At 42.0% G+C, this 24,736-nt stretch overlaps 1 protein-coding gene across 1 annotated transcript in view; it reads right to left on the bottom strand.

Annotated features, from left to right (window-relative positions):
* Positions 1–24,736, bottom strand: part of WDR49 (WD repeat domain 49) — an 85,665-nt gene that overhangs the window by 19,082 nt on the left and 41,847 nt on the right. Inside the window, exons 8-12 of the mRNA XM_075937882.2 lie at positions 22,870–23,103; positions 14,939–15,103; positions 9,391–9,506; positions 6,008–6,138; positions 33–131 (exon numbers count right to left, since the gene is read on the bottom strand). Coding sequence (XP_075793997.2) covers positions 33–131; positions 6,008–6,138; positions 9,391–9,506; positions 14,939–15,103; positions 22,870–23,103 — 745 coding nt within the window. The remainder of the gene's footprint in view (positions 1–32; positions 132–6,007; positions 6,139–9,390; positions 9,507–14,938; positions 15,104–22,869; positions 23,104–24,736) is intronic.

Genomic DNA, 24,736 nt, shown 5'->3' with positions numbered 1-24,736 from the left:
AGCAGTGCTGTTTCAATAAGATACTGACTCACCCAATTTGGATTTCAGAGATTTTTGGGGATCCAGATAAATTTTAAGGGAGGCAGTTTCTGTACTATTATTCCACACAACAATTTCGCCATCACAGCTCCCTGTATTAGGCAAAGAAAAGACATCATACTGTAAACTCAGTAGCCAATCTTGATCTTTCCAGCAGCTACAATTATTTTATTGCCAACACAACCATATTTTCCTTTTTGTACAGGATAGGTCACATTAAAAGGATTAGCAAGGCTTGTATTCCCTTGTATCTGTAACCTTTGGATGTTTAATCCTCTCCTACAAAGGTTGCTGTAAAGGGGATATTTCTCTGGTTTTATAAAAAAAGCAGACCGTAGAGAAATTGACAGATGCTTTCTAAAGCATCTAGGAGATTCCGATGCACATCTTCCATAAATTGTAATGTGCCCAAATCCCCTATGATGCTTTGATAATCTACCAATTCATCCTTTTTTTTCTTCTTCTTCTTCGGTATCTGATGAAGTGAGTTGTAGCTCACAAAAGCTTATGCCCTAATATCATAATACATATGTTAGTCTTTAAAGTGCCACTGGACTCCTTGTTTTTACCAAACAAAAAGTAACCCTTAGCATAAAGGACTCTCTGGAGCACTGTGATTTGGGGTGGATTCAGCAGCCAAAGGCTGGAATCTGTTTGCCATGATCAGGCCAGAATGAGGATGATGGATGAAGTTCAAATTCTTGTTTGAAGTTTAACAAAACATAAGGCCAGACTCATCCTGATTTGACACACTAAGTTGTTTGCCACACATTGGACCGGATGCTAATCTCATTTCCACCACTGGTGTAATTCACAAGCAGTCACTTGAGATGCCTCTGTAGGAGATAATTGTACAGCGCCGTCTATATTTGGAGCTGAGCTAGCTTTTCATCAAGCTAACGCACTAAATGTAGCATAGGCACTGGAACTTGTGCAGTGGCATGAACTCACCCTAGAGACCACTGCTACGCTGCTATTTTTAGCTCACTTGGTTATTGAAAGCTAGTGTGAGTGTGTCTACTTGGTTGGGAATCACACTCTTAGCTCTAAGTGCAGACATAGTTTAAGTGAAATCAGAATCAAGCCCATTGCATTATAGTGTTTAACTAAGGCAGTCTAGTGAGATTGGAGGGGGCTACTTATTAACATTTAAAATAACCAGAGCACGTTCTTATTCTCCTTTCCCCAGGGCAAGAATAAATATTTGGGAATAAAAAAAAAACCTGATATCTACTATTACCTAATTTAAATAAAAAGCTTTCCTTTTTGTCCATGTATTTATGTCAGAATGGAGGGACAGCACTTTCCTAACACTTCACTGACTGTGGCGTTTGCCCTCTCATCTCGTCACTTGTATGACTTCCTTTCTTCATTAACTAAAGATGGGCTATGAAGGAGGTGTCTGAATTTGCTTTAGTTTGAGGTGCTAGTTCAAAGCCAAACTAGAGCTAGGATTCAGTTAGAGATTGGAAGGCCCCAAAATCTCAAAAACTAATTTTATATTTCAGGCATCCTAGGCTTAAATATCACACGATTAGATGCTCATATGAGATTTCTGCCCCATGCAAACCAACAAAATAAATAAATAAAATCCCAGCTTTTGATCTAACTTATAATCAAACTCCTTTTTTCAGCACCCTCAGGACCTGACCTGCCCCAAATGAGGGAATTTGCCGGATCAGGTGAGTCCCGGATCAGCTGGCTCTGCTTTGGCCCAATTGCTACTGGGCTCCAGTTTGCAGGGCTTGGACTTGGGCTCCCCGGGAAATGGAGCTCCCCAGTTACTGTGGCTAGGGTTGCCAGGTATCCGATTTTGAACCGGACAGTCCGGTATTTGAGCTTTCTGTCCGGGAAACATGTGAGAGCATATCTACCAGCCAGGTAGTATGCAACTTCGCAGTAGAGAGGAGGAGGAAAGGGGCGGGGCCAGAGGGGGATGGAATTCCTGGGGCCAGACTTGCCCATGCACCCCTCTGGGACCGTGCATGGGTTAGGCAGCACCCCAGGATCTGCATGCGCCTGGGCCAGCCCTGCTCCCCGCCAGCTGGTTCCTCCCCCCGCTCCCCTCCCAGCCAGCCTCACTCCCCCCAACTCCCTCCCAGTCAGCCCCACTCTCTTCTGGCCAGTCCCCCCATGGCCAGTCCCGCTCCCCCTGACCCCTTCCTGGCCAGCCCCGCTCCCTCCCACCCCCTCCCAGCCAGCTCTGCTTCCCACCGGCCGGTTCTTCCTCCTTCCCCACCCCCGATCTCCCCTGGCCAGCCCCATTCTCCCCAGCTGGTCCTCCCCCTCTCCCCGCCCCGATCTGAGATCAAGTGTGCCCAGTATTTTTTTGAAACCATCTGGTAACCCTAACTGTGGCCCTGCTTCTCCCACAACCAACCAGGGATCCCTGGGGAGAGGGCTTGTCAGCAGCCCCATTTCTGTCACACTTCACCAGGGATCCCTGGGGATAGGGCCTGCCAGCTGCCCCTTTTTAGCCACTGGTGGCCCCCCTACTGCCCCACCTGGCTAGGGCTCTCCGGGGACAGGGCTTGTCAGTCCTTCTGCTGTCCCACACAACCGGGGCTCCCCAGGGACACCCACTAGGGACTGTCAGTCCCTTGCTGGTCCCACTGGCCGGGGCTCACCAGGGTCGGGGCTTCCAGCCAGTTCACACTCCCGGGTGCCAGGGCTCTCTGATCTAGCAACATCTGTGGTTCTGTTGGACCACGGATGTTGCCAGACCAAAGTATCCTGGATTTTGGAGGTGCAGCCTGTATTGGTTTGAACCCAGAAATCAGATTCTGAGCATTTTCTCAACTCTTGGCTCATAACCATCTTCCCCCTGGACTGGAAAGGGATTCATTGGAGGTTCTGGCATATATCTAGTAGTAATAAGTGTGTTTACCATTTCCACTGGCACCATTTCAGACTTTGGTGGGGGTGGTGACCTGTGCATGCTGTGATGGGAGGGGGAGATAGTGAAAGCATGGGAGGCAGACTGAGAACAGCAGCTTCAGTGGTGGTACTCAGCATGCTCACTACAAGCCAAGCACCAAATGGGGGAGAAGCAATTCCTTCCACCCCCCTCCCAAGCCCCACATCATCTCCATCTCTGGGCTACTAAGGCACTGGAAAACTCTGCATTTTGGCAGTCAGCTTAGCAGTTAGCAGGTGCACTGTATCTAATTCCTACATAAAAGAAAGAAAATTAAATAAGTATAAGACACACTCAGCTCTAACTATAGCATATTCTGATATCTTGTAGCAAGTCACTTAAGGGACACTTGGTTAGCCTTCGAATTTTAATGTATGTTCTTACTTTGTTACTAACTGGGGAGCGAGAGACCCTGTCAGGACTCCTGGGCTCTCTGTAGGTCTGGAAGGGACGTGGGGTCAAGTGGATTACAGCAGGGGGCAGATACATTTCAGTTCTATAGAAGAACATCAGAATGGCCATACTGTGTCAGGACAAAGGTCCTTCTAACCCAGTATCCTGTCTTCCAACAGTGGCCAATGCCAGGTGCTTCAGGAGAGATAAACAGGAGAAGCAATCATCATGATCCAGCAGAAGCAAGGGACACTATCCCTGCCCATTCTGGCTAGTAACCATTGATGGACCTATCCCCCTTGAACTTATTTTGTTCTTATTGGAACCCTGTTATAGTCTGGGCCTTTCCACCATCTCCTGGCAAAGAGTTCCACATGTTGACAATGAAAAAATAAAGTATGTTGTTTATTTTACATCTGCTGACCACACATTTAATTGGGTCAGCTTCTTGTATTATGTCAGTGAAGAAATTAATAACATTTCCTTATTCAATTTTTCTACACTGTTCATTATTTTCTAGACTTCTAACAGATCCCCAATGGTCTATCTAGCCTTGTACCCTGTCTTCTGACAATGGCTAATGCCAGGTGATTCAGAAGGAATAAACAGAAGAAGCAATTATGATGTTCTGTCCCCTACCACCTATTTTGTTTGTCTGCCTGCTGCCTATAAATTTAATTTGGTCATCTTCTTGGAATGAATAACATTTCTTTATTCTATTTTTATTCTATTTTTCATGATTTTCTAGAACTCTAACATATCCCCCCTGCCCTTTAATCATTTATTTTTCAAGCTCAAAAGTCCCAGTCTTGTCAATCTGTCCTCGTATGGAAGCTGTTTCTTACCCCCTAATCATTTGTGTTGCACTTTCTGTACCTTTTCCAAACCAAATATATCTTTTTTCAGATGGGGTGACCAGATCTGTATACAGCATTCAAGATGTGGGCATACAATGTTTTTAGATAGAGGCAATGTGGTATTTTGTCTTATCTATTCCTTTTCCTAATGATTCCCAATATTCAGTTAGCTTTTGAGTTTTTAAACTGCCACTGCACATTGAGCAGATGTTTCAGGGAACTATCCACAAGGATCCCAAGATCTCTTTCTTGAGTGGTAAAAGCTATTTTAGACTCCCACCATTTTTGTTTCTATAGTTAGGATTACACTTTCCACCATGTGCATTACTTATCAACACTGAATTCCATCTTATCAACACTGAATTCCACCTGCTTCTGTGTTGCCCAATCACCCAGTTTTGTGAGATCTCTTTGTAACTCTTTGCAGGAAGTTTTGGATTAGTCATTGTTTACCCCTTTTTCAAGAACATTTATGAGAAGTTTAACAGCAGTGATCCAAATGTAGATCCCTGTAGCACAGCACTGATTCCTGTACACCCCCTCTCCCCCCCCCCCAATCTTTTAAATGGAACACCAGCAATGTTTTCATGATGCTCTTAACAATCCTTCAATTACCTGGCTAACCAGCCTTTCATTATTCTGAATCGCCCTGCTCCACCCTCTTTTTTATAGAAACTCCCTGTCTCAAAGACAAACCTGCAAGCAGCCCAAACAGTAGCATTTAAGAACTGCCTCTGGAGTCAGGGCATGGGCTTTAAGAAGACCTGAAGCATGAAATCCAGGAGTTCAAACTCGTGAGGGGGAGCTACTGCCCCTAACATCCCCCTCCCCCCCCCCAATGGTGCCCCGGACCATTTGAGGATAATTTGATGGCTTGGGGCCTCAAATGTTATTCTAGTAAGACATCCATTTCACACAGCTTATACTATTTATCCATTTCAGATAGTGCCCATGCAAGGGGCAGGGTCTTCAGCCTCTAGGTATATCTATTCAGTATCATTCACAAGCACCAAATTCAAGAGGAGCCACACCCAGCATCCTTCACTCAGTCCTCGTGCAATAACAGTGGTTATCTGCAACAATCAAACCAGGCATCTTCAGCATGAGCCATGGCCACTTGAGTTATGGAATAACTCTATTAGCTGTTTCTAAGTACAGTAGCAGGCTCTTATTGAAACTAGTCACAAGAGGGAGACAGTCCTGGGAACTAAGGCAATGAAGTACAATTGATTAAATTCCTGCTGAACTCAAATGAAGAATAAGTCTATATGCCAATTTATTTACAGAAATTAAGATATCTGTGCCCCCCCAAACCAAAAAAAAGACACATAACATTCCAATGTATGGAATTTATGGCAAATGGAACCATTTATTCACAACATTTTCCTATTAGTCAAGTCCTGTTCATGCTAATCCTCACCTCCATAGAAATCTCATGGAATCCACGATAATGGGCATCCTATTATAAATGTTTTCATGCTTTGGTACATGAAAAATATCCAGTTTTAATCATTATGCTTGAAAATGAAAAATATGGGGCTGATTGCCCTGTTCTTTTCTTGATAAGAGTCAGATGCAAGTGCAACCCCAGCGAAGCACTGACTTAAAACAGAAGAGAACCAAAAGTGTGCTTTTCCAGTCTTCTTAAGAAGTTCTAATTGGTACCTCTCTTGTAAGTAATGTACCCCAGCCAGGAGCATATTAGCTATATCAGCCCATATAGTAATAAAGTCAGCCTTGCATAATAATTATGTCCCCAATTCCTGGAGCATGATATATTGGGCGATAAATATTAGGCTACCTGTAACTAGAGTATGCGGAGGTGAAAACGCAGCACAAAGGATGTCATCTTGATGCTCTACTCCTCCTTTCCATTCTGAAGGCAGAACAAAAAACTGAGTCAAGCTGCTCAGTCGGAAGACCGTAATTTTTCTAAAAGGGACATACAAATAAAAACAACTTAAGTCAACCTAGTCATGTCAGACCAGTTCAGAAAAATGTCAGCTATTTTAAATATGATCATTTACTCTAATAATGTTAAATGAAAAGGTTCTGTGCTTTTGCTTTTCTTTGAGACTGAATTTTTTCTGCATTACAATCCAAGCATAATACTTTCAGCAGATATTGTTCTCTCTCTCTCTCTCCCTCTCTCTGCAAAACAAAATATTGAATCTGTCTCCATCATAGCACATACAGCTCCCTACAGTGTCAGTAATGAGAAGACATATACTCTAACCAGAGTTGAGATAAGATGAATCATTTTACTGATTCTAGAAAGTGTAGGAAATACAATAAAATAAACGTGCAGATTTTGACATTTCATGTGTCAAAAACTCCAAAACACATTGGATGTCATCTTTTCTCAAGACCTCACTTAAAATCTTGCACAGTTAAAATTTCACTTCCACTTCTTCCAGCTGTGATGCAACAAAACAGAGCAAACCTGATGTCCACATCCTAAATTAAATGAAATTCTCCCGTGACAATTTTCTCACTGATTCTGTTGTGGTCAACATCACAGAAAGTGTCACTATTTGCAATAATGAAAAATCCATGCATGTCTTTATTGGGTGAGTTTTATGTGTGGTTACTAGTCATAATGACCAATGTACTTCATGTTCTACATCAGTTAATATCAAAATTATCATTCCCTTCTCACCGGCAGAGCAAACATTCTTCTTAATGACATGTGCTGCCTTTGATTTAATGGCCAATATTTAATAGAGTATAAAAAAAGGCCTGCATTAAATCCATTTCACTTAGATTCACAGATTGGGCATCTGACCCACTATTATAATGAAGAAGGTTTGTGACAGAATTGTAGTAGGGGTATGACTTGTAGAGTAAAAAAGTTCTTGGTGGTGTCAATTTATCTTGGCCAATTGGCTGTAGCTTAAGATAAATTTAGTAAAACATCATACCACCTATGGGACAATGGCATAAGATCCACATCTTTTCCATCAACTAAAGCCCAAGTCAACTATGAGGTTTTCCTAGGGATAAGGCTGCACTAATTCAGAGCTCTTGGAGACAGGCCGGAAGATAGGGTTGTCCTGGAATCTCCAGGAATTAAAGATGAATCTCTAATAGAGATCATGTTATGAGATGAAAACTCCAGGAATTCATCCAACCAAAGTTGGCAACCCTAGAAGATAAGCATGGTCCAAACCTCTAGCTTCTATTTACTCACAGTCTGGGAGGGAACAAATTGAACCAGCTAATGATCAGGGGTTTCCAAACAGGTCTCATAAGGTGATGCAATATGGGTAATTCAGTTCATCTCTAGGAGTTAGAAGTGGAGTGTGAGGCAGCAGTAGTAACAAAAATTTGAGCATCACTTTCTGGAAGGATAATCAGAAAAAGGGCTCATCTTCACTACTGGCTAAATTAGTGCCTCTGTGATCAATGCAGCAGCATCAATTTAGCGGGTTTTGTGAGGATACAATAAGTCAATGGGAGAACACTTTTCCATCAACTTCAGTCCTCCATCTCCCTGAGAGGCGGAAGCAATGTTGATGGGAGAGCATCTCCTGTAGACACAGCACAATGTAGACACTGCTATAACTCAATCTAAATTACATTGACTTAAATTATGTAATTTACATAATTTAACTAGCCTAATTTAGATCAATTTACCTCATTAATTTAGACCAGGCCAAAGACATTGACCTGAAAGTAACAGAGTTGTAGCAAGCTGCTGGGAAAAAGCCATGTGACTTTAGTTGAAGTGCAAGTAATAAATCCTGTTGTTACAATCTACAAATTAGAAAGGACTGAAAGCCTTTCTAATTTATAGATTGTAACAACAGGATTTATCCCGGCTGCATGAGGCTTTGCATTCCATCCAGTGCTGACACGTTTTATTCTGCTCAAGTTTATTTACACTGCTTTTCTATTGCCAATGCCACATAAAATATGGTTTATTTAACCATGTGCTATTGTTGAATAAAATTTGCCACTAGGACATTCCTGAAAGAAGGAAACCAACATTCTGTTCCTGGTGATACCTACTTATGCCCTGTTACCTCAGAAGCATGGGCACAGAGGAGTCCATTCTCAAAGAGATACTGAAAGGATACTGTTCATTTAGAGCAATGGGAAAGCCTAGACCAGGAGAAGCATGAGGCTTTGGACATCTCAGGTAACAAGGCTGAATAATACTTGTCTGCTAATCCTCATAAACGAAGTGGGAACAGCTAGTCACCCAATGAAAATGCCACAATGCCCCCAGTTCACTAAAAACTCATTTACTTTTCTGTGGTCTGCTCTGAATATCACTGAAATTCAGATCAGTTAAGTGGATTTGAGTCACTAAAAAGTAACAATTGCTTTGCTTGCATGTGTGAGGAGCAGCAGTCTTTATAAGGTAAATTTATGTTTCTAGACTGAGCCTCAGGACATAAGCAACGGACAGTCTTGATATTAAAAGTCACTTTTTTCCTTTAATTCAGAACATTGCTGCGATATATGACAGGTTCATGGTCACCAAAGTAGATTTTATTTCTAGCTCTACAGTTGTTAAAAGTCACAAAAATATATCTTTGGTTCTCAAAATTTCAAAGGTGATGAAATGACACAAAAGCAATTTATCACATCCTGTTCCTAACCTATTAGCATAATTCGACAGTGAGTAACTGCTCTATAAATTACCTCCTCAGGTATGGGAGCATCTGTATTCTCTGTGTTTTTTAATTTATAGACAGAATGCTTTTAAATTATGCTCTGCCATATACAATTTATCCTGGCATCTGCATACTATCTGGGTGCAGAAAAGGAGAATTTTTTCATTCCTCCAGAAGCTCAAGCAACATTAAAGAATATTTTTTGAAAAGCAACACTTTATAAGGCCAAGCAAGGCTAAAACTGTGGTAATTCAGTGCTTTAGGCACTAATTTTATCATGGCTTCTAGGTTTTCATCATTGCAAGATTGGCGCCCTAGTTTACAAAAGCTAGAGCAAGTAATTTCCCCGGCTGTGTTATATCTTTTAAGCAACACACTCTTTCTCCATTGATGTGCTACCAGATGGAAATCTTCTCCTGAATTGAGTTGCCAACTACTCAGTGAGTTACTGTGCTAGGAAAAAAAATTAGACTTTGATAGGTATTATCTCTAGAAACTGAGGCAAAGAGTACATTTTAAGAATTTATCTCTTCCTGTTTTTTTTGAATAATGTATACAGTACCTGTCCCAGCCTGTAACTAATATTGTCCTCTTTAGTACCATGATCTGGGAGATGTCAACTGCTCGGTCTCGTCCAACACTGAGTTTATGGTGACAGTGCCCATTGAAATCCCAAATCTTCAATTAAAAATAAATAAATAAGTTATCCACAACCTCTCAGCATAGGCAAGAAGAAAATCATCTGGTAATTTAAGGATCAATGAAGAAATAAATCTATTGGATAGGATTTGCCTCCTACCCAAATGTGAATCAAAGGTGACAGCACTCAGTCTTCATGAAAATCAGGCTCATAGGATATAATAGTAAATAAATAACAATAATGCCTCTCCATAGCTTTTGTATAGCACTTGTCATCTACAGATATCCAGATACTGTACAAAGAAGGCAAATATCATTGTCCTCTTTCTATAGATGGAGAAACAGAGAAACAAAGATGAAATGACTTGTCCAAGCTCATAAAGTAGGCCAGGAATAAAACAGAGGGGCAGAGCCAATAACGGAATTCTAGTCTGATTATCTACCCAATGCCCACCCCCTCCTCTCTCACACACACACACATGCACACACAGTGGTGATCCATGTGGCTGCTTCTTTATCCATAGAGTCACTTGAAACTACAGGCAGTCCCCGGGTTACGTACAAGATAGGGACTGTAGGTTTGTTCTTAAGTTGAATCTGTATGTAAGTCGGAACTGGCATCCAGATTCAGCCGCTGCTGAAACTGACCAGCGGCTGACTACAGGAAGCCCGAGGCAGAGTTGCTCTGCCCCAGGCTTCCTGGAATCAGCCGCTGATCAGTTTCAACAGGCTGAATCTAGAAGCCAGTTCTTACATACAGATTCAACTTAAGAACCCCAGGCGTCCCCAAGTCAGCTGCTGCTGAAACTGATCAGTGGCTGATTCTAGGAAGCCCGGGGTAGAGTTTCAGCAGCGGCTGACTTGGGGACGCCTGGGGCAGAGCAGCTTGGGTGCTGCTGGGTTGCTCCTGATTCAGCCGCTGCTGAAACTGACCAGCACCCAGCTGCTGTACCACAGGTGTCCGGAGCAAAGCCGCGGAGCACGGGAGCAGCAGGACAGCCCAGACGCGCCGCGGCTGTCCTGCTGCCCGCGTGCTCCGCGGCTTTGCTCCCCGTCTCCCTGGTCTGCTGGTCTCCAGTAGACCAGGGAGACGCGGAGCAAACCCCGTTTGTAACTGCGGATCTTACATAAGTCGGATCCGCGTAACTCGGGGACTGCTTGTATATGCAAAAGAGCATTTATTTTGCACCTTTGACTGCCTCACCTTTTCATTTCTAAGCAATCTTTGTCAGGGCTCTGTTAATATGCCAGCAATTTGGACATCTTTCTGACACGTTCTTAAAAATAAGAATCATTCCCATTAAAGACTTTTTCCCACCTCACAATGAAGAATTTGGTGGAAAAATGTTATGCTAGCCCAGGGGTGGCCAACATATTACAGATACAGTGCAAAGAGCCGAGGGAAAGAAATTGTTGAGCAAAACCCCTCCAAAAACCAAAAAAATCCCACTGCCCCTTTAACAGCTGCGTGTGGCCCAAGCAGGTTTCTGTCAGCTACAGCATCAAATCTTGTTGCCCCAAGCAGCACCCTGACCAGACAAGGAAAAAGGTCAGAGCAGGGGAATGCAGAACAGCCGGGGGTGCAGAAGCCACAATTTTTCCTTTGAAGAACCACATGCGGCTCATGAGCCGTGGACTGGCCACCCCTTTGCTAGCCCAAGATCTTGAATTGATATGTTTGTGTCTTGGGCCAGTGACATTTTGAAGATCTGACACTTGAAACGTAGCCAGTTGCAAGACTCAGCCTTATTATCATGTCTGTGAGTCCTATTTAGAGGAAAGCTCTTTTGACTACATTTTCAAAACCTTCTAGCCTTGTTTATTTAGAGATCCTATCTGAAATCTGAAACCCTCTTATGCTAGGTGTCAGTTCCACACAGAAACAAAGAACTTACAATCTGCATAAAAGGGTAAGAGAGTTTCCAAATGGGAAACTGCAGCACAGAGGCATTGTATAACTTGCCCAATTAATTCAACAGACATTTCTCAAGTCCAATATCTTAAGCACTAGCTAGACCCTTTTCCTGTCACATTGAAAATTGCTCTATTGGACTCCCACTAGTCAGGAAACATCTTTACAGGTGTTGAAAGGAGATAAATAGTTCTCGTTTCTAATAGTCTCTGGAGTTGTGATAGCAGCTCTGCCAACAGCAATTCTGAGCCACAGGGCAGAATTTTCAATGGGGCCCAACACACACACATGCTAAACCTATGCAGATGTGGTCCACTTGACATTTAAGCACTTGCTCTCACTAGTGCCCAGCAAGCTGCTGGATGTGCTGCTGGTTGCATTTTCCAGAAGGGCCAGGACTTCCACTTGCCTGTCTGGTACAGTTGCCAAATGTCAAATTGCACAAACCCAAAGATCCCACCACTTCTCCAAGCCCTGAGCCTGCTCACTCCATATTCTCTGCCACTCTCACTCACTTTCACCAGGCTGGGGCAAGGAGTTAGGGTACAGGAGGGAGTGAGGGGTGCAGGCTTTGGGAGAGAGTTTCAGTGGGGGTTGTGGGCTCTGGACTAAAGCAGGAGGTTGGGGTACAAAAGGGGCACTTGGGATATAGGAGGGGCACAGAGGGTTGGCACTTACCTCAGGTGGCTCCTGAAAGTGCCCTGCACACTCCTCTGAAAGTGGCTTCTAGGCAAAAGGGTCAGCAGGGCTTTGTGTGCTGCTGCCCACTGGCATTGTTCCCTAGCTCCCATTGGCCACAGTTCCCAGCTAATGGGAGCTGCAGAGTCAACACTCAGGTGGGGACAGCCTGGAGAGATCCCGCACACACCCCTTAGGGGACACAGGATGGTGTTGGACGCTTCTGGGAGTGGCACAGAGCAAGTGTAGGCAGGAATTCTGCCTGAGCCATGCTACACTGCTGGCGGCAGTGGCTGGGAACCTCTGGGCCCTTTTAAAGTGCCCAGACCCCTGGGCAATTGCCCCCATGGTTTCCTCCCACCCTTGTCAGTGAGCCTGAGTGTTAAGGTCTTACTGGCAACTCTTTTGCATTAACCTTCATAATTCATGCAGGTTTTCACCACTTTATAGTCTTACTATACACGAGTCAATAAGCTCAGTATAAATCACAACCTCAGATAGATGCTTCAGCTTCTTATTAGTTAATTGACAGTTCACTGAAAATTAAAACAACATTTAAAAAGACACAAGGATTGTGAAAACATTGATCAAACATGTCATTTAAAATCTACTAATACATCAATAATGTAGTGATTTGAAATCAAATGTATTTGCCATTTAAACACAATACATTCCTTCTCCATGTTCATATTACATATTTGTACTTATATGTAAGTTTTATATTAGTAGGAGTCCTTTGCAAAGGCATTGAAATAATTTTTTGTAAGAAAGAGGTATGGGAAGCTTCATCTTCAAATTGCACTGGCAGTATGAAATACTGAAATAAGACATTTCCATTCCATAGTATTACTGCTAGACAGACTAATCCTGTGCTTCCTGACCCTAGCTCAAGACTCTGTCTACATCCTATCTGTGGATTTTCTTCTGTTTGTTCTTTCACTAAGGCCTGATTGACACAACATTTAGAATGTGCCTTTCTTACTGAAATAGTGACACCAGTACAACAATTAATGGGTGACACAATTACTGGTAAAAAAGTGCCTTGTACTAGTGTAGTTTATTCTACTTCCCATACAGGAATAAACTATACTGTTACAAACCAGCTTTTTGCTGATATAAATGTCACCCGCATTGGACTAGATGTGTTGCTTTAAATGTGGTACAATGTGGTGCCCTTAGGATGGGTAGTTTGGCATGAACTGAAGCCAGCCCGTTGCCCTCTCCCCACCTAGATATTGAATGTTTTGTCTTTAGGATTTCTACTGCTTAGAAACAGCAGACCAGTCCTTGGGATATATTTAAGGCAGGCCACTTCTAATCAGCCAAGGCCGAGAGTATCACTCAGTGCAGTCCCAAATTTCAGTGCACACTGTGGTATTTAAGAATATGTGTTTATTATTTTTAGCTTGACCTGCCCACATTAGAACCCAGGCAATCAAGGAAATAACAAGACCAAGCAATACAGTATATTTTGTCTTGTAAGCCCAAAAGGTTACCCTTAGGGGAGATGCTCAACTACCAAAATTATGCCTGAGATGGGCAAAAACTGGAACAAATGATGCAACGTCCACACCACTCTCCTCAATTCCCAAATTTTGGCAGAGTTTGGTACAGATTCCAGCATTTGCGGCTTTGTCCTATCTCTCTAAGGGGACAGAAATCCAAACATTGGATTTGGATCTGAACTTTATGACTTGGGCCCATCTCTACCAAAGACACAAGTTAAGAAGCAAGAAAACAGAGACAGAATGACACAGTGGGTTGGGCACTTGCTTGAGATTCTGGAGACCTAAATTCTGTTGCTAGTTCTCCCACCGGACTTCTGTGTTATCTTTAAGTCACTTTTCTGTTTGCCCTTAAGCTCCTTGTCTTCTCTGTTTACATTATAAGATCTCCAAAGTAGGATCCTTTCAAATTACGTGTTTGTACAGTGCCTCACCCAACAAGTTCCCAATCTTAACAGAGACCTCTAGAGCTACCATAAGATAATAAATATCTAAGTCCAACTAGTTATATCAAAATGAGCCAAGTCTAGGGAAATGAGCTCTCAAGGTTGATGATTTTCAGCAACTTCAGCCAATAAAATAGGAGGAGCCAGAAATCAATTTTGCCACCCTATCACATTTTTAAAACGGAGTGAATTTAGTGTGCATTAAAGTAAAAAACTAACAGCATTGGCTTAAAACTTGTCATAATGTTGGCCAATATTCTGTCAATACATCAATATCCTGATCTATAACCTACATCATTGGCATTCAACACAAGAATCTCTCTTTCATAGAAACAAAAGCACCAGTTATTGAAGTGCATGGCAGTTTTGTGATATGGTTACGTTTTCACTGAGATAATTAAGATGTGTTAAAATTCACCTTAACTTTCAATAAACCAGAATTAGAATGTATGTGTCTGAGAGTGAAAGGCTAGTGTTTTAACTAACCAAGCCACCATTTCAAAATAGTTGTTTTGCAGCCACCAGCATTGGCAACCACAATAATATGCTCTTGTGTAATGACAGTGAGTGCTCCAAGAAAAGCAATGGAAATGATTGTCTGGTGATTGAGGCAATAAGGGCCATGTGCTGCATAGAGTCATGGATTGCAATGAAACCACTTAGAAGAAAGGAAGAGAGGTAACAAAGAGGGGAGTGTTCTGTAAAGTCCTATGTGTATCTGAAGTGTTAGAGAAGCAATTAAATTTAACTACATTTTCCCAACAGTATAAGGATTTCAGCCTCTAGTTGCTGAGTTCATCCCATCTCCTTTTTAATAAGGCCAATGGAAAAACCAGCCATCATTTTAGTATCAGAGTGTTTTGGCACATTGTCTCTGTGTGGAAAAGAGTGCAATGGAAACAGGCAGTTTGAAATGTTTTCCCCTCACACCTTGACTGTTCCGTCTGTGCTCCCAGTTAAGAGCCTTGTCTCAGTTGTATCCAGTGTCATTGTGCTGATCTCAGCTTTGCCATGGCAACCAGTAAACTGTTTGATTTTCTGCCCAGTGTCTATCAGCCAGAAGGTAATGGTAGATCCTGCATCTGAGCTGATTACCTGAGGGGGGGGAGTAGAAATTGAGATGGAATTTAAAAACTTGGTCTCTCTACATAGTGATGTGTGTGTGCATCTTCATTATAGTAATCTCATACATATGTGCACTGCACTTATATAATTAGCAACATTTGAAATGCAAATCAGATAATTTTTTCATTGATTTTTCCCCATCTTTTCCCTTTCATCTCATTAAAAGCATTATCATTCCCCACAATCAAAGTTTATGCATAAGTCTGCTTCTTGCAAAACCTTCAAATTAGCCAAAGAGCAAAGATTTGCTCCCTGTTGTCCATAGTTGGATAACCAAATTCACAGTTCATTTTTGGTCAATTTCATCATCATGGGATTGAAAAAATCATACATTTCATTATTTCATCTATTTAAATCTGAAATGTCATGGTGGTGTAATTGTAGGGATCCTAACTCAGAAAGGAGTGGAGGGGATTCAAGAGAGTTGCACTACTTCTACCCTTACTATGTGCTGCTATAGGGGGCAGTGCTGACTTCAGATCTAAGCAGCTGGAGAGTGGCAGCTGCTGGCTGGGATCCCTGCTCTGAAGGCAGAGTCACCGTCAGCAGCAGCCCAGAAGTAAGGATGACATGATATGGTTTTGCCACCCTTATTTCTGTCCTGCTGTCTAAAGAGCTGGGCCCTCAGGCAGCAGTTGCCACTCTCCTGCCACCAAGTGCTGAAGGCAGCAGCACAGAAACAAGGGTGGCATGCTATGATATTGCTACACTGACTTCTACACTGCTGCTGGCAGAATGCTGCCTTTAGAACTTGGCACCTCTCCAGCAATCCAGCTCTAAAGACAGCACAGAAGTGAGGGTGAAAATACTGCAGTCCCCCTAAAATAACCTTGTATTCTCCAGTAACTCCCTTTTGAGTCAGGACTTCCAGTGTGAGAAAGGCTGGTCTCTCCCCGCCCTTTGAAATTGGGTTAAATGTAGACCAAAAGAGCAAATTTCACAGGGGGAGACCAGATTGCATGGTCCATGATATGTTTTCAAGGCAGTGAATTTGGTAGGGCCCTATCCACCAGCATAGAAGATGGGTGACCAGCTTCCTCAAGAGACAATATCCCAAGTTACATGGGGGAACTAAAAATGTTCTCAGCAGGGATGAAACATGTCCATAGCCTTTCAGCTTGGAAACTTGCAGGCACACTCAACTGAATGTGTTGTGCTAAACGATAAATCTTCCCTGCTTGTTTCAGAGAACTGATCCACCGAGTAATGGATCTTTAAAGCTACTGGAAATAGCTTTTGGGAAGCTCTCAGCATACATTAGCCTCAATTTAGAATTCAGAAGTGAGACCAGGCTTTATAAATTAAGAAAAAGTCCAATTGTACAGATTATGGTTATTTCTGTTTTGGGTCTTTTTCGCATGCGGTGCATTAAATTGCTTAAAACAGATGCACTCACTCTTCCATTTGTTGTATACTTACTGCTGGGTGAAATCTTCCATCCTTTCTCAGTCCTAATTCAAGCAAGATTCCCATTGAAGTCAATGGGAGTTTTGCCTGAAAAAAAGCATTCTGAGATTTTCATTTTTTAAAAGTCTTTGAATGTCATCATTAAAGAGGTTAAGATTCACCAACAATCACCACAGTATATCCCTAATCCCTGTTCTATCCCTATTCTTAAAATAAGAAATACTGTAATGGTGGTATCTTTGTCAAAGATGGCAACTGTTGACAAGTGGTGAATTTTTAAATGCCACCCAACTATACACATGCTTTTATTTAATCCTTTCCATGTATAGGTTAACACACAATAATCACTAAGATTTAATCATTCTTCACTCTTTTCACAGTACTTTCTTCCTAATTAACAATCAGATACTCAGTAAGATAGTTGGCAGTTTCTGCATTGAAAAAAATCCAATTCTTTCCCCAGAAAATGCTCAAGGAGTTCTTAGAATTCTTAGCAAAAATCAAATTCCTTCATGATGCAATTCACATTTCAAGAAGTTCAAAGATAGATACCAAATACCTGTGCCTATACCTGTGGAAATTTTATATCAACCACTTATCTTCACTCATAATACCTCTGACCACAAACACAAGAAGTACAGCTTCTGCACAACTGGTGTTCTCTGACCATAAACCATTATGGAGTGATTCCGATGACAAGGTTTTTTCCTTTAATTTCTGGCAATATAAATAAATAATGGACTCCTTCGATAGGTTTTTAAAAAAAAATAAAATTATAATTCACTGAACTAAGGTAACTCCCCTTCAAATTTTAGTAATTAACAAGGCTTTCTTGTTAAGAAGCAATATACTGCAAACTTACTGTGTTACATTAGCTATATTGCTCATGTCCTTAAAAGCATCATTCAAAGGGCACCCAATTTGAACTCTGATTATAACCAAGTCTGCTTTCAAGTTCTAAGATTTGCCTAGGTGATTCTAAACTCTCACTTTATTACATAAGGAGTTCTAGACTATTTAAATAAGGAGTGTGAGACAAAACAGCATTGTCTAGGAGTTAAGACATAGGAGTGGGCATCAATAAATGTCAATTTTGTTGCTGACTGCCTCTGCCTTACTGTATGACTTTGTGGGGAGACCCATGACTTCTGTACTTCAGTTTCCACATCTTTAGGATACAATTAATAATGCCTATTTACCTCATGAGGCTTACTTAGTGCACTGAGATTATTTGATGAAGGGCATTATAAAAGCTGAAAATATTGTATTAATGTTAGAGATGACCAGAGGAGATGAGACATTTCACGAAGATTTGGCAGTGACAGTTCAAGATAAAGCTAAGGCCAGGGATCTCTCAGGAAATGTTCTTGTGAGATTTCATCCCCATTTTACAGACAGAGAAATGAGACAGAGAGAGAGACTTAAAACCAGGATGCACAAAGGGGGTTAGATGTTGTGACACCGAGTCCCTGGAAAATCACTGCAACCCACAAAGACTGTGTTAGGTGCCTTAGCTAACAATGAAGAAGATATGGGTGCCTTAGTCTGGAATTCTCAAAAATAAACATATACTGAGCAGAGAGCTGCCTAACCTAGCCAATGAAATATGCCAACCACAGAGGTGCGTAGAGACAGGGACCAAAGTCCAGGCTACAGGGATGTGCATAGCTGTACTTGCAATTCACAACTGGCAACCCTCTTTTGGGTTAGGCGCCTAAGCCATTGTAGCAAGATGTGAGGAGCAAGAAGGAAGAATTCCATCATAATTTTAGCTGTGGTTAGGGTACTTTCCTGGAATGTGGGGGGAACCCTGACTTGAGTCCCCTTTCCACCAAGAAAGCAAAGAGATTTGAACTAAGATTAACCATCATTCTGGGGAGCACTCTAACCATTGGGATTTGGCATAGTCTGATATGGGGCTCTCGTAGTCTCTTCTGTTTAATTATTTAACCAGAGTCAAATAGCTTCAAGAGTCATTGAATCAGGAAGACTGGATCATAGGTGAGAGCTCCAACCATGAGGAGTCATTCCCATTCTTGTGGTCTTCCTCACTGTACCAAATGTCTCTTTGCTGTGACATCTTCAAAGCATAGTAGTCTAAGCCATTCTCTGCGACCGTCATTGCGTTATAGCAGCATCCAGACAGGATGGCACTGCAGGACAAACTGGTGTGCTATAGATTCATACCGTGGCTTGCCTCACAGTAACTTATTGTGTAGACAAGCTCCAGCAGTGGAAGGGGAAACAGAAACACAGACTTGCCCAACTTCTCTCAGCAAGTCCCTGGCAGAATTAGGACTAGAACGTAGGTGTTTGAGTTCCTGGCCTGTGACCCAGCAACTTAAACCACACTGCCACCCCTTTCTGTGTGCCCCTTCCAGGAGCACAGAGCAGGGCCCTCTCCATCTTGTCTAGGGCAGTGTTTCTGAAAGTGTTCCATGGAATCACTCTCAGAAACACATTAACTGCCCCCCTGGTTTGTTTATTTACCAGCTTCCTGAGGCTCCCCTTGGCTGCAAAGGACGAAATGAAGCCAATGGGAGCCGCGAGGCTCCGTGGCCACGGCACCAGTAAATAAACAAACCGGGATGGACAATTAATGTTTCTGAGAGTGATTCCGTGCAACACTTTTGGATACACTGGCTGAGGGTCCTGCCAAGGTGGCCAGCCCTGCTGGTCTATGCTATTGGTATATACTTCCTAATAATTATTTTGGGATTACACACACTTCCATGGAAAATAGATTAACTACCTCAGAGCATTGTTATGAGGATTATGGGTGGTTTAGTGCTCCAAAACCATGACACATCAAGTATGTGCTCATTTTGGGAGTGGTTCTAAGAAGTTTATCCGTTGGACATAAGTTTCCCAGAATGTCTCCATCTTAAAGGAAAATGCACCTTCCTTTTTTTCTGTCTCCATTTCTCCTGACTCATAGAAGGCTTTAAAATCAATAACTTAACTGAGTGCATGCTGCTCATTAGCACAGCCTCCAGCACCCCATACTGCTTCATTCAAAAACATATACCCTAAGGGTAGGTGGATACATATCGCTGTGACTTGTTTAGCAGATGGGCCCACCAACTGTGATCTTTAACAAGAAAATACAGACTATTGAAGTCCTTTACAAAGCCCTTTGTTAGAAAAGGGTTTTCCCTCTTCTTCTACCTGCCTTTTCTCATGGGACCTCACTTCCTACTACACTCCTCCCATCTTTCCTAGGCCTGCTTTTCTTTTCTTAAATACTTCTGCCTGTTTCTATCTGTCCTTTTTTAAGGTCTCCTCTCTCTCACACACACATTCTGATTTGTTGACTTGCCCAATGCCTACTACTGTACACAGAGAATCCCAAGCCACTCCTTTTTACCAGGGCCAGTGCATCTGGTATGCACCATCACCCACTGTAGTGATGTCATGAGACACAAGCTAACCTTGTTTTGCTTGGGCCCTGGCTAATTAATATTGTGATTAATAATAAAAATCAACTGTATAGTATTTTATCATATCCAAACTGGTTTTGGAAACTTAAACACAAAACATACAGGAATCCCACAATATCTTAATGAAATGCAGCTACCTCAAGGGTAAAAACATAGCCCCGCTTTAACAACACAGCCACAATGCACAACTGTTTAAAGAAGGAAATGTTGAACAATTGGAAATGCAAAAGGGACTTAGGTAGGCAGAAGACAATGAGCAGAGTTGGAATCTGGCCAGAACATCCAGCCTAAAACCTGCATTCTTTCAAAAAGCACCACAAATTCTCCAATGATTACAAGAGGTCAAGCGTCGGACCTCAGTTTCAGATCTTAAAGCAAAGCACTGTTAGCAGCACATTTCTCCCCAACTCCAGTCTGAAACATTGCTTCGGTACTGGTTCAAGGGCTATCCACTGAGACTATTTCTTCCTTGTCCAGACAAATTCTGCTGATCCAGTTCAGTCATGTTTGGCTTGTGAGAGCTGAATGGATTACAGCACAAGGCAGTGTGACACTACCTTAAAAATCTCAATTATCCTATTCACTGTGCATAGTAGACTGCTGCAAATAATGACTTCAACAGGGCTTCACATCTGTACTGCAGTCTACTTCTGTATTGCAGATCACAGGGTCAGGCCAGAAGTGGTTATCTTGCTTGTTTTAGCTCCTAATTCCTGGAAAGAACTTTCCAGTATTCATCTAATAAATTTGTCTTGTTGATCTAAATACACATCATATTTTGCAATCAAAATATTAAAATGCACTATAAGTTACCCAGCACAGCTGAAATAGACTAGTCAGATACATAAACGACTATGGTATTGCAACCAAATTTGACCCCATGAGTGGGGTGGCATGAGTGGCATTTTAGAAGGCAATTGTATGTAAAAGGATGCTTCTAGTTCAGGGGTGGCCAACCAGTTAGACACTAACAGCCAAAATAGCTGTGGATGGTAGTGCAAAGAGCCATGCAGCCTCCCCCAGAGCCAAACACTCCCAGCCTCCCCTTCCCCCACTCCAACCCAATGAACCTACCCTCCCCCAGAGCAAGACACCCTCAACCCCCTCCCCGCTCCAACCCAGTTCCCTCCCCCTTCCACAGAGCCAGGCACTCTCAGTCTCCCTGCTTTAACCCAGTGCTCTCCCCCTCCTGCAGAGCAGTGGCATTGCAAGGGTGTTATGCTGGGCTCACTGAGTGGGGCTGTGTGCTTCCACCCCAGCCTGGCACCCCCCTAGCATGGTGCCTGGGGGCAACTGCCCCCCTGCCCCTCTCGCTACATCACTGCCACAGAGCCAGGCACCCCCCAGCCTCTCCCCACATCACTCTAACCCAATGCTGGGTCTCATTAGAGCTGCTGCCACAGCCACGCACTTCTCCCTCCAGGTGTTGGGGCATGTGCACAGAGCGCCATGAGCAGTTCGGGCACATAGCTCCGAATGAGCCGTAACTCTAAGAGCGGCATTTCTTTGAGCAAAGAGCTGCATGCGGCTCGAGAGCTATGGGTTAGTCACCCCGTTCTAGTAGATGAGGAATACCATAATACTTGAAAAACTTAAACAATGAAGAAGTGGGTTATGCCCACAAAAGCTCATGATATCATCTACATTTTTTGTTAGTTTTGCAGCACCTTAGAGACTATTAGTTGTTTTTTAAGTTTTTCAGACTAACATGGCTACCTCTCTGAAATCATAATTCTTGGTTAGTGATAATATAATTAACTGGAGTCTCTTAGACTGGGTGGGTTTCTTAGGATTGAACAAATGAAAACATTTATTTTTAATATAAATTCAGTATTTGTTCCACAAAAGTGGGATTCTTTTTTGTTGTTTAATTTACAGCATGAGTTGTTTCTTTGACAGCACTCAGGAAAACTGATTTTCCCCCCTTTTAATCAATTAAGCTATTGCTGCCATACTACTGCTAGTACCAAGTTTTAAACGCTCCTTTGTACCAAACAAATTGCTACCAAAAAAACACGATGATCTGGTGATACCCCGTATCATACCACTATATGCTCTGAGGTTTGCTTTGGCTGAATAGCTGAATCTGTAGACAAAAGGGGCTGGTTGAGCATAGCTCAGGGAAATCTATCACAGAGACATTCCCCTGTATAGTAACTGTGGCTCTTCATTGAGATGCAGGTAGCGCTCTGATACCAATGACTGCAGTGCATCATTAAAGTACTATGAAGACAAACAACACTCTCACTGCATACCAAGTGGTATTACATTTAACTGAATCATTTTATTATGAATACATCCAGGTCTGCCACTGTAAGCCACTTGTGTAATATGTTCTAGCAAAAATGAATCTTCACTAATTACATTTCGTCCATATTTCAGAACTATCCTTGGAGATAGTTATTATAAGGTGGCTATAAAGAGGAATTTTATAACCAAGTTCTTTTGCAACTGGCCGTCATACCAGTACTAACCTACATTAAAGATAACCCTAGGTCATCTCATAACAGTGACTTCATTATTATCATCAGGGTTTCTTGAAAATGTGGGGTACACTGATATCCTTTCAGCCCTGAACCTTTATTAGAAACCAAACCATTTTTTCCAAAGAGATGGAAGGTTTAAGGAAAGCAGGTAGTTTACTAGTTAAATTAAACTGTTGGGATACTAGAATACCCACAGTGCTTTGCAGGACAGTCATATAAAGACTGTAATTTGCATACTTTGATTTGAGATAATTTTCTTTCCGAAGTAAATGGTCTCTCATTCTCTCTCCCTTTCTAATTTAACTTTCTGAAATCAAATTAAGAAAAACACCTTACAGTAATACACATTTTCAAGTTGCTTATCAGGAAAATGCAGAAAGGTTCTTTATTTTTCCCCCTTTACCTGTTTAAAGACAGAATTGTAAAGAACACAAGTAACTGCTCTCTTATGGCTTGTGACCTTTCTGCTGGTTTCTTGCTTCATTTCCAATAACATCAGCTGGTTATTAAATGAGATAAAAAGCCGTCTGTGAGCTTCATTAAAATACAGGGTGGATTGGAAGTCCAGACTCTTTGGAAATGAGCCAGCAATCCTCTGGATGCACAGCTGATGCTGAATATCCCAGAGTCTTAACACCTGTGCACATAATGATGAAGAAATCACACATTATCTCAATTTTTTTTCTTCAGAATGCATTGCAATGATTAGTTATTGCAGTGATAGCACTGGCTTGCTTCATTTGCTTTGTTAATATCTACCACCAAATGCAAGACAAAAGAAGTCACCTCTGTTCAGTTTGTTCTACAAAGGATTGCCAGTATTTTGGTTTATTATTACTTGTATTATAATAAAGGTCAGGGTCCTATTGTGCCAGCCATTTGTACAAACAGGAGGCAACCTCTCTGCTGAGGAGTTTTAAATCTATACAGTCAGAGAGAGAAAGGTGGGAGTGAAAACACAGATGAAGTAACTTGTCCAAGGTTTTACATAACTGTTAACTCCTTTGGTTTCCTGGTTATACTGGTGTAGGTGAGAGAAGACTCAAGCCACTGTTCTCTAAAAACCTCTGGCAATTACCCTTAGATAAACAATTGGTGAATTAGAATAGTCAGAAAAAAGGTTAAAACATCAGCCTTGTTGTGCTTATATTTTGCTAGTACCCTCAGGGAATTGGACGTGTTACGTATGAGCTTTGCATCCACTAAAGCAGGTTAGGAACAATTACAATAAAAATCTCTCATAGAACTGTATGAGCAGTTGATACAAAAGACTTAACAGTTTAGCAGCAAATGTTACACTCTGTTATGTCTATAAATAAATAGGTTATTTTTATGACATTATTTACTTGGTAGACTGTAAAGGCTCATTATAAATATGCACCAGCTAGAGCCAATTAGAAATGACCCATTCTAGAGCAGGATAAAAAGGAGCTAATTTTTTTAGTTTTATTGAAAGCTTAAAGCAGCAATAGATCAGCAAATGGATGTGGAGAAGTACTTGCTATGCAAACCTCTTCAAACAGCATTGCCAATACACTTTCCTTCAGGAGCTCCATGCACTTGGCTCTCCCCCCCCCCCCCCCCCCCCCCCGATCTCTCACCAGAAGCAAAGAATAAATTAAAAACCTTCTCCAGAGCTATAGCCATGAGAAGTCCAACATCCAAGCTCATTAAGTCTACAGGTCTCTGCATATATCAGTTCTCATCTATTCCAAATCCCCAAATATTGGGTGACCCAGTGATTTAAATGTGAACAACAGCAGTGTGGCAAATCCCCAAACACTACCAGGGAAGGGCTGGGTAGGGAAAAGCATCAGGAAGATAACACAGAGACAAGCAAGAAACAAGTTCACTGGGAAGAGAATAAGTAGCATGGAGCACTGGAGCCTGGAGGGTTGCAATCTTGACCCATCTTATTACAGTCCTGAATATTCTCATACTGAGTCTGTTCTATGGATACGGAGCTTCTGTTTCCAGGTCTGTCAGCACAGTTCAATTCAGAAGCCATTTGTTGATTTAAGCATTAAAACATGCAACTTTGTGCTGTTTTAAAACAAACCCTCTCTATCTCCATGACTTATCCATTACAAAACATGATGTCATCAGTGACTCAGAATTTCTCTTGAGCTGTCAAAATTCCACCTCATAAACTGGTGAATCTTATCTCTTTGCATCCCTCTCATCCCACAAAACATCAGATGGGAGAAGTTTGTTGTGGTTTCTGCTGGCGGTAAATCAGTGCACTCTTGGAAGCAGAGGAGGTTTGTTGG

Source organism: Pelodiscus sinensis, chromosome 10, assembly GCF_052426305.1.
Source record: "Pelodiscus sinensis isolate ZL-2025 chromosome 10, ASM5242630v1, whole genome shotgun sequence".
Classification (NCBI taxonomy): domain Eukaryota; kingdom Metazoa; phylum Chordata; order Testudines; family Trionychidae; genus Pelodiscus; species Pelodiscus sinensis.
The sequence above is the reverse complement of the archived record's forward strand: the minus strand, read 5'-3'. Positions and strand labels throughout refer to the sequence as shown.